This window comes from Arachis ipaensis, chromosome B10, assembly GCF_000816755.2.
Source record: "Arachis ipaensis cultivar K30076 chromosome B10, Araip1.1, whole genome shotgun sequence".
Taxonomy (NCBI): domain Eukaryota; kingdom Viridiplantae; phylum Streptophyta; class Magnoliopsida; order Fabales; family Fabaceae; genus Arachis; species Arachis ipaensis.
In genome coordinates, this window is record NC_029794.2 from 135,874,526 (window position 1) to 135,884,152 (window position 9,627).

At 30.4% G+C, this 9,627-nt stretch overlaps 2 protein-coding genes and 1 long non-coding RNA gene across 3 annotated transcripts; 1 reads left to right on the forward strand and 2 right to left on the reverse strand.

Annotated features, from left to right (window-relative positions):
- LOC107622469 (isoliquiritigenin 2'-O-methyltransferase-like) lies at positions 856-8,114 on the reverse strand. Its single transcript, XM_016324373.2, has 5 exons — positions 8,085-8,114; positions 2,082-2,470; positions 1,670-1,992; positions 1,355-1,419; positions 856-1,262 (listed from the first exon to the last, which is right to left on the reverse strand). The coding sequence occupies exons 1-5, from the start codon at positions 8,112-8,114 to the stop codon at positions 960-962; spliced, it is 1,110 nt and encodes a 369-aa protein (XP_016179859.2). The 3' UTR covers positions 856-959.
- On the forward strand, positions 4,379-4,773 carry LOC110267624. Its single transcript, XR_002355445.1, has 2 exons — positions 4,379-4,467; positions 4,552-4,773. It is a non-coding gene; the product is annotated as an uncharacterized LOC110267624 (long non-coding RNA).
- Positions 5,993-8,169, reverse strand: LOC107622471 (isoliquiritigenin 2'-O-methyltransferase). The gene is made up of 4 exons (XM_016324375.2): positions 7,696-8,169; positions 6,806-7,122; positions 6,642-6,706; positions 5,993-6,549 (listed from the first exon to the last, which is right to left on the reverse strand). Exons 1-4 carry the CDS (start codon positions 8,112-8,114, stop codon positions 6,247-6,249), a joined length of 1,104 nt encoding a protein of 367 aa, XP_016179861.1. The 5' UTR covers positions 8,115-8,169; the 3' UTR covers positions 5,993-6,246.

The following is a 9,627-nucleotide window of genomic DNA, read 5'->3' on the forward strand; positions in this document are numbered from 1 at the left end:
AAATTATACATATATTTACAATAATAATTAATTTTAATAGTTAATTTTGATAAATAAATAATATTTTTGAATTGAAAAAATGCTGATGAATAATCATGTCATCAAAGATTAATTAAATTGGACGGTATCCTAATAAATATGTATATGGAATGGTTGAAAATATAAATGAGCATTCTTGCTTATACATTATTTCAGGTCATCACGAGATAGTGAGATACACATTGTAGCCGCCAATGAGTTATAGCTCAAATGGCATAGTCTTTCTATACTCAATTTAAAAGTTGCGGGTTCGAGTTTTCTATCTTTGATTAAAAAAAAAAAAAATACACATTGTAGCCTTTTCTTAATTTCGGATGCTAACAACAGCAAAGTAGTCATCTATCGATCTTCATCATTAATCAATGAAAATTCAATTCATGTTTAAAGGTTTTCCATACACGCAATTTAGGCAATATAGGAATTTGTCTCAATGTTTTGCAGAATTTATTTAAAAAAAAAAATTGAAGAGGAATGAAAAGCAACAAATTAAGAAGCAAATTAGTGCAAGTTGATAAGGATTTTAATGTGGGACGGACAACCTGAATAATAAGCTTTTCTTTATGCATAACTTTCTTTTATATAAATATAATAATATTAGGAAAACACAAAAAAAATAGCTCAAATTCATCGTATTTAGTATTTATTGTTGTTTTCGACTAATATTTTTTGTTATTAAATACTTTTGTTATTAACTCTTGAAAAAAAAGTATTAATGGAGTCTTTTATAATAATAGATATTGAGTATTGACACATAATTTTTAGATTAGTCCCAACAATCATGACAAAAGAATTTAATTTCAATATGACTTGTCAATATCTGTTATCACAGAAGACTTTATTAATATTTTTTTTTTCAAAAATTAATATATTCGATGCGGGAGTAAATCTTCGTGAGCTTATTTGTCATTTTACTGTCATTTTTATTTGTAAAACTCCATGACTGCAAAGACATTTGAGGAATCATTGCAAGCAACCTGAAATCGGGAAAATCCTGAGGTCTTGCATAATTTCTCAAATTGTTTTTCGGCTCTTTCCTTTCCACCGGAAACTAGAAACATAAGAAAATCGAGATCCACAGCCTGTGTATCCTTAAACGATGTTGATTTCGGAATTTCTGGCAATAAAGCATCCATAACTATGACCTTCCCATGTGGTGGCAACGCTTCATAGCAGTTTCTTAAAACCTTCACACATTCTTCATCTTCCCAGCTATGACATACATGCTGAAATGAGGAGTTGTTGTTAGATTTTATTAATATAAAACATATTGTTGACTTAGATAATCAATAAATTTGAATAATTATAAAATGCTAACCTTGAGTAAAATGGCATCACCTTTTGGAACAGTTTTAAACATGTCTCCTCCCATATGCTCTATCCCTGATCAGTGATCATGCAAAATACTTATATTTTTAGTATGTATTTGTATCTTTCAATAGAGTAACGCTAGTGAGACAAAAAAAAAAAAACAGTCAGAACTTGTCTTATTTAGCATTCATTAATTGTCGCAATAATTAATAAATACTAAATAAGACAAGTTATAGCTGTTTTTAGCTGATTTTTTTTTTACCAAACATTTTCGATTTCAATACATGAGATAAAATAAATTAAAATAGTAATAATTAATTACCTGGATGAGGGGGTGCGTTTTTCACAACATGAGGCAAATCAAAATTAATTGCTTTTTGAATTGATGGATATTGGAAGAGAATTTGTTTGAGGACTTGTCCATATCCACCTCCAACATCAACTAACGTTGATATTCCATCAAAGCCTCCTTTATATGCATCAAGGATTGATTTCACTCCTAAAGGCCCTACTTGAGACATTGCTTCTCCGAAAAGGTTACATAACTCTCTGTCTGTTTCCATATATTCAAATGCCATCTTTCCATACATTCTTTGGAAGTGGTTGTGATTGTTAGCATCCAATATTGCATCTTTCATATCTTTCCTATTCATACACATAATTTAATTTGTTAAGTTATAAGAACTGTGAATAAAGTAAATAACTTAAAAGCTAAGTAATGTATTCATGGTTACCAAACATGACGATATCCTCGATAGAATAAAGTTGACAATGCAATACAGGAGCCTCCTTGTTCATCGTGATGATTACTTGTATAGTATTGTCCAACAGGAGAAACTGCATAAACTCTTTCAGTGTCACCATCTTCATTAATGGTGCGAATGGAGCAAGTCAGAAGAGAACGAGCCACCAATGATGGCAGCATGCGTTCAAGTCTGCTACCCATCTCACTGTGTTGCTTTGGAATCTTAGATGCAATCTCAGAAGCTGACATGCCTAACGAACTCTCTGCCTTTGATATGATATCAAACAAGTTCATATCAACAGCAGCGTTCAAGATTGCAGGAAACACCTGAGCAAATGCGAATGAAGCAGCTTTGGTGAAAGCATCATCGTAATCCTCCTTGGAATTATTATTATTATTGGTGGTGGAACTCATCATTGATATATGCTACTTTAAGGATTAGTCTTTAACTAACTCTAATTTAGTGTATGTAATCACTAATCACTCTCTCTATATATATATATAAAAGTAGAATAGTGAGTGGCAAATATACAAAGCTAAGAGATATTTTTGCTGCATAAAATGTGACTAATTATTATTATAAATCTGATATATTAATGACACTAAATAAACAATAATGTTTCTTAAAAGTATTTATAATGCGGTTTGAATTAATTTTAAAAGTTAAATTAATCTGATGATCTAAATAAACAATGTTTCCAAGAGTGTTTGTAATACTTAGCTTGTTCTTTATCAGTTTATTGACTTCTAAAATTTTATTAAAAACTCCTTTAATCCATTAATATCAAATAAAATCATTATCTAGCTTTTTTATTTAAAAAAAAAAACCCTAATATATAGTCCTTCAATATAGCATGCGTGGGAGCTCAAGTTTAACATTTTAAAGAGTTTGAAGTAACAATTATTTTTTTTTTAAATGTGTAAACTAAATTTGTATAGCCAACTAAATTAAATAGATGTTGCAATTAAATATCTGAAGCAGCGATTGAATTCTTGGAATAGCATTATTTTGAATGGTGAATTTATTCATATGAGGTGTTGTGCACATATTATAAACTTAATTGTAAAAGAGGGGTTGAAAGAGATTGATGAATCAGTCTTGAGGATTCGTAGTGCAGTAAAGTATGTTAGATCTTCTCCATCTAGAGCTAGTAGGTTTCAAAAGTGTGTTGAACTAGAAAAAATCCAATATAAAGGCTTGCCTTGCATGGATGTTGAGACTAGGTGGAACTCTACCTATCAAATGTTAGAGGTAGCTTTGAAGCATCGCAAAGCATTTGAGTTGCTTGCTTTGAAAGATAATGCCTATATAGGAGAGATGAATGGAGAAAAAGGGAGAGGTGTTCCTTCTGATTCAGACTGGGAGTATGTTGAGTCCATTGTACCTTTTTTGCGAGTGTTCAGTGATGCCACTATATGTGTTTCTGGTATCTTATATGTTACCAGTGATATGTATATGAAGGAAGTATTTGCAATTGGACGATTTATTCGTCATTCTTGTGATTCTATTGATTTTAGTACTATGTCAATGACAGAAAGGATGAGGGTTAAGTATGAGAAGTATTGGGGCAATCCTGATTCGGTGAATATGTTGTTATTGATTGCTATCGTACTTAATCCAATGTAAAAGATTTGAGTATGTCAATTATTTCTTGGATTACTTCTTTGGAGAAGAAAAAGAAGGCGAATTGAAGTCAAAGTTGTCCAAGTGTATAAAGTTACTTTATCAGTAATACCAAAGTTCTGAGGAAGCAAGTGAAGTTGATACGCAAGATGTTCAAGCCAACAACATTAATACCGATCTTCATGGCATGGGCTTTTTTCTGCAAGCAACCGATCGCAAAACAAATACAAGATCTGAACTTGATAGATATTTACAAGAAGAATGCGAGCCATACTCCCATAAGTTCGATATACTAAACTGGTAGAAGGTCAACTCAACCCGATTTTCAATTCTTGAAAATATGGCTCGTGAGGTATTGGCTATACCTGTTTCTACGGTAACTTCGGAGTCTGCATTTAGTACCGGAGGAAGAGTCCTCGATCCATACCGCAGTTCCTTACCACCTAGAATGGTAGAAGCCTTAGTCTGCATAGGAGATTGGCTTAAGGAAGATCTTTTCTCTGCTTTAGATGATGATGGTGAAGTTCTTCAACAAGTTAATCAAGGTATAAAATTTGTTTCATATTTGTTCTCATTTTATTTTATTTTTGTTTTTGTTATCTTTCTATTTTAGAATTTAGGTATTAGTTACCAATTAAAAGTTGTTGAATATAGACTTGATAATTAATTTGATTCCTTGGCAAATATATTTTCCTCTAATGATGGTGCTTGTTCTATGGCGGCATCAATTGATAATCTTGATGATGACTAGGTATGCTTAATATTTTCATTTGGTTTAATACTTTCATTCAAAGATTTGTTTTAAAATGACAAAGGTATATTTTGTTATTTGCAGATATATTTTCCTCAAAGGTTGTGGTTGTTTGATGATTTTGTTGGCAATTTGGCATCTTTTGATATTTTGTGGTTGTTGTTTTAGAGATATTTTTTGGTGGTATTCTTTTGATGTCTTGAGAATGATTAAATGTTATATAGATTAGCTATTGTCATTAGATTTATAAAGAACCAAATTCTAGTTGTAATGAACCTATACACTTTAAAATGACTTTAGTATTAATTTTACTTTTAAAAAAGTTATGGTTTGAAAATTGAATTTCTAAAAACTGGATTTAAAAGTAGATTTTTTGTTAAAATATCTGATTTGAAAATTGAATTTTTAAAAACTAGTTTTAAAATTAGATTTTTGGTTGAAGAAACTAGTTTTAAACTGGATTTTCAAAATTGGTTTTAAAATTGAATTTTAGGTTAAAAAATCTGATTTTAAAATTGGATTTTATAAAAAAAAAACCGGATTTTAGATTTGGATTTAAAAAAACCGGATTTAAAACCGATTTTATATGTAAACTGGATTTAAAATCGATTTTATACGTAAAACTGGATTTTAAATCGGTTTGTAAGTAAAATCGGATTTAAATTCTAAAATCGGTTTAAAATTGATTTTTATTTTTTTAAACCGGTTTTTCTCTTCAATCCAATTCTGGTTTAGTTTCATGAACTATAAAACTGGTTCTGAAATGGATCCAGTTTGGATTTATAAAAATCCAAACCATGCCCACCCCTAGATTATACTATTGAGAAGTGTTAGGGGCTGGGTTTAATAAATTTTGTAATTTGTAGCTATCAATTAATTATTATTGGTGTTTTGAATGGTGTGAGATTTTATTTAATAGTGTGAAATTACTCACTTCTCTTTTGTTGGTTAAGTGCTAGCCATATTTTAATAAAAGTAATGGCTCCTAAACTTTCTTTATATTATTTGAACTATAACTCATTAGTAAACATTCACCGTTGGTGGCTTGGTGCTGTAACTGTTGGGTGAAATTGACATGCATGTATATGTTGATTAATTATTGAACACTTTGTCAAAAGATTAATTAAATGATTGGACGGCTTCCTAATAATTAATTAAAAGAGTAGAATATAAACATAATTGAGCTTTCATTGTAGCCTTTCGTCAATTTCGGAGGGTAACATTTAACAACAGAAAAGTCATCTTTCTAGATTTTAGACTGAGCTCATGGACTTGTTTGGAGATAAAAAGGTAAAAATAATATAAAAAATTATTGTCTCTTTTTTTTTTAAAGAAAACAAAAATTTTAATAAAAACAAATACAAAAATTGAAAATAAAAATAAAACGCACACCAAATATATGTTAAATTATTTTTAAAGTTATTTTTAGATGTTTAATTTGTAGTTTGGAATGCTTTCAATCTTTATGTTTAAATTATACATATATTTATACATAATTTCAGGTCACTAGATAGTAAGATACACATTGTAGCCAACCTTTTCTTTATTTCGGATGCTAACAACAGTAAATTAGTCATCTATCGATCTTCATCATGAATCATGTGTGGTACACTCTATGTTATTTTTAGATTAGTCTCAATGATCATGACAAAAGGATTTAATTTCAATATGATTTGTCAACATCTATTATCATATAAGACTTTATTGATATTTTTTTCTTAAATTAATATATTCGAAGCCTAAATCTTCGTGAATTTATTTGTCATTTTACTCTCATTTTTATTTGTAAAGCTCCATGACTGCAACGACATTTGAGGAATCATTGCAAGCAACCTGAAATCGTGAAAATCCTGAGGTCTTGCATAATTTCTCAAATTGTTTTTGGGTTCTTTCCTTTCCACCGTGAACTAGAAACATAAGAAAATCGAGATCCACAGCCTGTGTATCCTTAAACGATGTTGATTTTGGAATTTCTGGCAATAAAGCATCCAAAACTATGACCTTCCCATGTGGTGGCAAAGCTTCATAGCAGTTTCTTAAAAACTTGACACATTCTTCATCTTCCCAGTTATGACATACATGCTGAAATGAGGAGTTTTTGTTAGATTTTATTAATATAAAATATATTGATGACTTAGATAATCAATAAATTTGAATAATTATAAAATGCTAACCTTGAGTAAAATGGCATCAGCTTTTGGAACACTTTTAAACATGTCTCCTCCGATATGCTCTATCCCTTATCAGTGATCATGCAAAATAGTAATATTTTTAGTATGTATTTTGTATATTTCAATACATGAGATAAAAATAAATTAAAATAGTAATAACTAATTACCTGGATGAGGGGGTGCGTTTTTAACAACATGAGGCAAATCAAAATTAATTGCTTTAATTGATGGATATTGCAAGAGAATTTGTTTCAAAGTTTGTCCATATCCACCTCCAACATCAACTAAAGTTGATATTCCCTCAAAGCCTTTATATGCATTAAGAAGTTGTTTCAATCCTAAAGACCCAGCTTGTGCCATTGCTTGTCCGAAAAGGTTACCTAACTCTGTGTCTGTCTCCATATATTCAAATGCCATCTTTCCGTACATTTTTTGGAAATGATTGTGATTGTTAGCATCCAATATTGCATCTTTTGTATCTGTCCTGTTTTTTCAAAAATAATAATCATTAATTTTCCTTTTTCTACTTCTCAATTTTTATAACTTTCTGCATATCTTAGTATGTGTTTGTTTATGAGGACGGGACACTCAGACAAAGACATAGAAACATAATATTATGTTTGATAGATGAGACATGAGATATAGATAAAAATATTGTGTCAAGAGACATTGCATTAGTGTATCTTGTGTTCATTCCGATAAAAAGGACACAGACACTAATAAAAGATACAACTTATTTTTTATTTTATTATTTTTGTTAATTTTTTATAATTATATATATTTTTTATTATATTTTTCTTCTCAAATTGTTTGAATAAAAAAAAATGAGGATAAATTAGATTTTCATAATTTATTCTAGTTTATCACAAAAAATATATATATAAAAAAACAACAAATTTGATATTTATATTCTTTATGTCTTATTTTCAGTATCTTATCTTATTTTGTTCTCAGAAACAAACGCAGTCATGTGTTATTTGTTTTTTTGAGATGAAAGGAAAACTTATTAATAATGAATAAAGCTAATAAGTTAAGGTAATTAAGTAAGGTTAATTACCAAAGATGACGGTAACCTTGGTAGCTTACAGTTGACATTGCAATCCAGGAGCCTCCTTGTTCATCATGATGACTACTTGTATAGTATTGTCCAACAGGAGAAACTGCATAAACTCTTTCAGTGTCACCATCTTCATTAATGGTGCGAATGGAGCAAGTCAGAAGAGAACGAGCCACCAATGATGGCAGCATGCGTTCAAGTCTGCTACCCATTTCACTGTGTTGCTTTGGAATCTTAGATGCAATCTCAGAAGCTGACATGCCTAATGGACTCTCTGACTTTGATATGATATCAAACAAGTTCATATCAACAGCAGCGTTCAAGATTGCAGGAAACACCTGAGCAAATGCGAAGGAAGCAGCTTTGGTGAAAGCATCATCGTACTCCTCCTTGGTGGTTATTGAACTCATCATATTCATATATATGCAACCTACTTTAATTATTACTCTTTAATTAAAGTCACTCTAATTTAGTGTGTGTATGTATGTAGTCACTGATCACTCTATATATATGCTTCACCAAGTAGAATAGTCAGTGTTAAATACACAAGCTAAGAGATATTTTTGTTGCATAAGATTTGACTACATGCTCTCTTGGAACTTGGAAGCAACCGGTTAATGATTGTAATTATTATTATAAATCTGCTGCTATATTAATGAGTAATGACAATAAATAAACAATGTTTCTTAAGAGTGTGTGTTTATAATGCGGTTGGAATTAATTTTAAAAGTAAAATTAATCTGATGATTTAAATAAACAATGTTTCTAAGAGTGTTTGTAATACTTAGCTTGTTCTTTATCAGTTTATTGACTTTTAAAATTTTATTAAAAAATGAGTTAACTACGATTTTGGTTTTTAAAATAGGAGTTAAAATTTTTGTTGTCTCTAACTTTTTTTTACTTACAAAATTATCGCTAAAATTTAACTTAATTTTAAAATTATTATTTTTACCAAATTTTTAATTTTTATTTCGAAAATACCCCTAACTAAATAAAAGAAAAAGAAAATGGGTTAAGGGGAAAGGGGAAGGGTATCACCGCCCCAGGGGTTTGTTTGGTTTGGGAAAGGGAAGGGAAGAGGGAAGGAAAGGGGAAGGGCCACCGCCGCTGCTCTTTGTTGTTGCCACTCCTGCTCCTCGTCGTTCGCCATTTCTGCTCCTCCTCCTCGCCCTCGCCCTCGCCTTGCCACGACGCGTCTGGCACGCACCCTATGGTTCGTCGTTGTCGAAGAAGTGGTGGTGGTTGTCATGTGCAAAATCTGCAACAAGGGTTTCTAGAGAGATTGTTAGTAATTATATTTATAGATTTTTTATTCTTGTAATTGAAGATGAATTTAAGAATTTCTGAGTTTTGTTAATGAAAGAAGAAGAATTTTAGTTCTGAGTTTTGTTAATGATTACGAGTTTTGACGATGATGTTGATGATTTTCTTATTTTTCTGAGTTCTGAGTTCTGCATCTCGGTTCTTGTTTTTCTAGGTTCTTGACGATGATGATGATGATGATTTTTTTATGTTTCTTCTTATAATTCTATTATCCATTGTTGTTGTTGTTCTTCTGCTTCTAGTTACTTTTGTTGTTGTTGTTGTTGTTCTGATTCTATTATTCGTTGTTGTTGTTGTTGTTGTTGTTGTTGTTGTTTCATTGGTATTGCTTCTGCTTCTGCTTCAACTTTTGGTTCAGCTTCAGCTTCTCTGTTGATTTTGGGAAAGAAGGGGAGGATATTTTCGTCCGAAAGACGATTTTAAAATTAAGTTAAATTTTAGGGACGGTTTTGTAAGAAAAAAAAGTTGAGGAAAAAAAATTTTTCAATCCCTTACCTTAGGGACGAAAATCGTACTTAACCCTTAAAAAATCCTTTAATCCATTAATATCAAATAAAATCACTATCTAATTTTTTTTTTATTTTATAAAAATAAACCTAATATATAGTC

What these genes read in the sequence shown, in the direction of transcription:
- LOC107622471 (XM_016324375.2), bottom strand. Translation starts at nt 8,114, where the DNA reads ATGAATATGATGAGTTCAATAACCACCAAGGAGGAGTACGATGATGCT. An exon ending in AAACGCACCCCCTCATCCAG is followed by an intron (nt 6,707 to 6,805) that starts GTAATTAGTTAT and finishes ATCACTGATAAG; the next exon opens with GGATAGAGCATATCGGAGGA. An exon ending in CTGATGCCATTTTACTCAAG is followed by an intron (nt 6,550 to 6,641) that starts GTTAGCATTTTA and finishes TCCTCATTTCAG; the next exon opens with CATGTATGTCATAACTGGGA.
- LOC107622469 (XM_016324373.2), bottom strand. Translation starts at nt 8,114, where the DNA reads ATGAATATGATGAGTTCAATAACCACCAAG. An exon ending in TGAGTTCAATAACCACCAAG is followed by an intron (nt 2,471 to 8,084) that starts GAGGAGTACGAT and finishes AATAATTCCAAG; the next exon opens with GAGGATTACGATGATGCTTT. An exon ending in AAACGCACCCCCTCATCCAG is followed by an intron (nt 1,420 to 1,669) that starts GTAATTAATTAT and finishes ATCACTGATCAG; the next exon opens with GGATAGAGCATATGGGAGGA.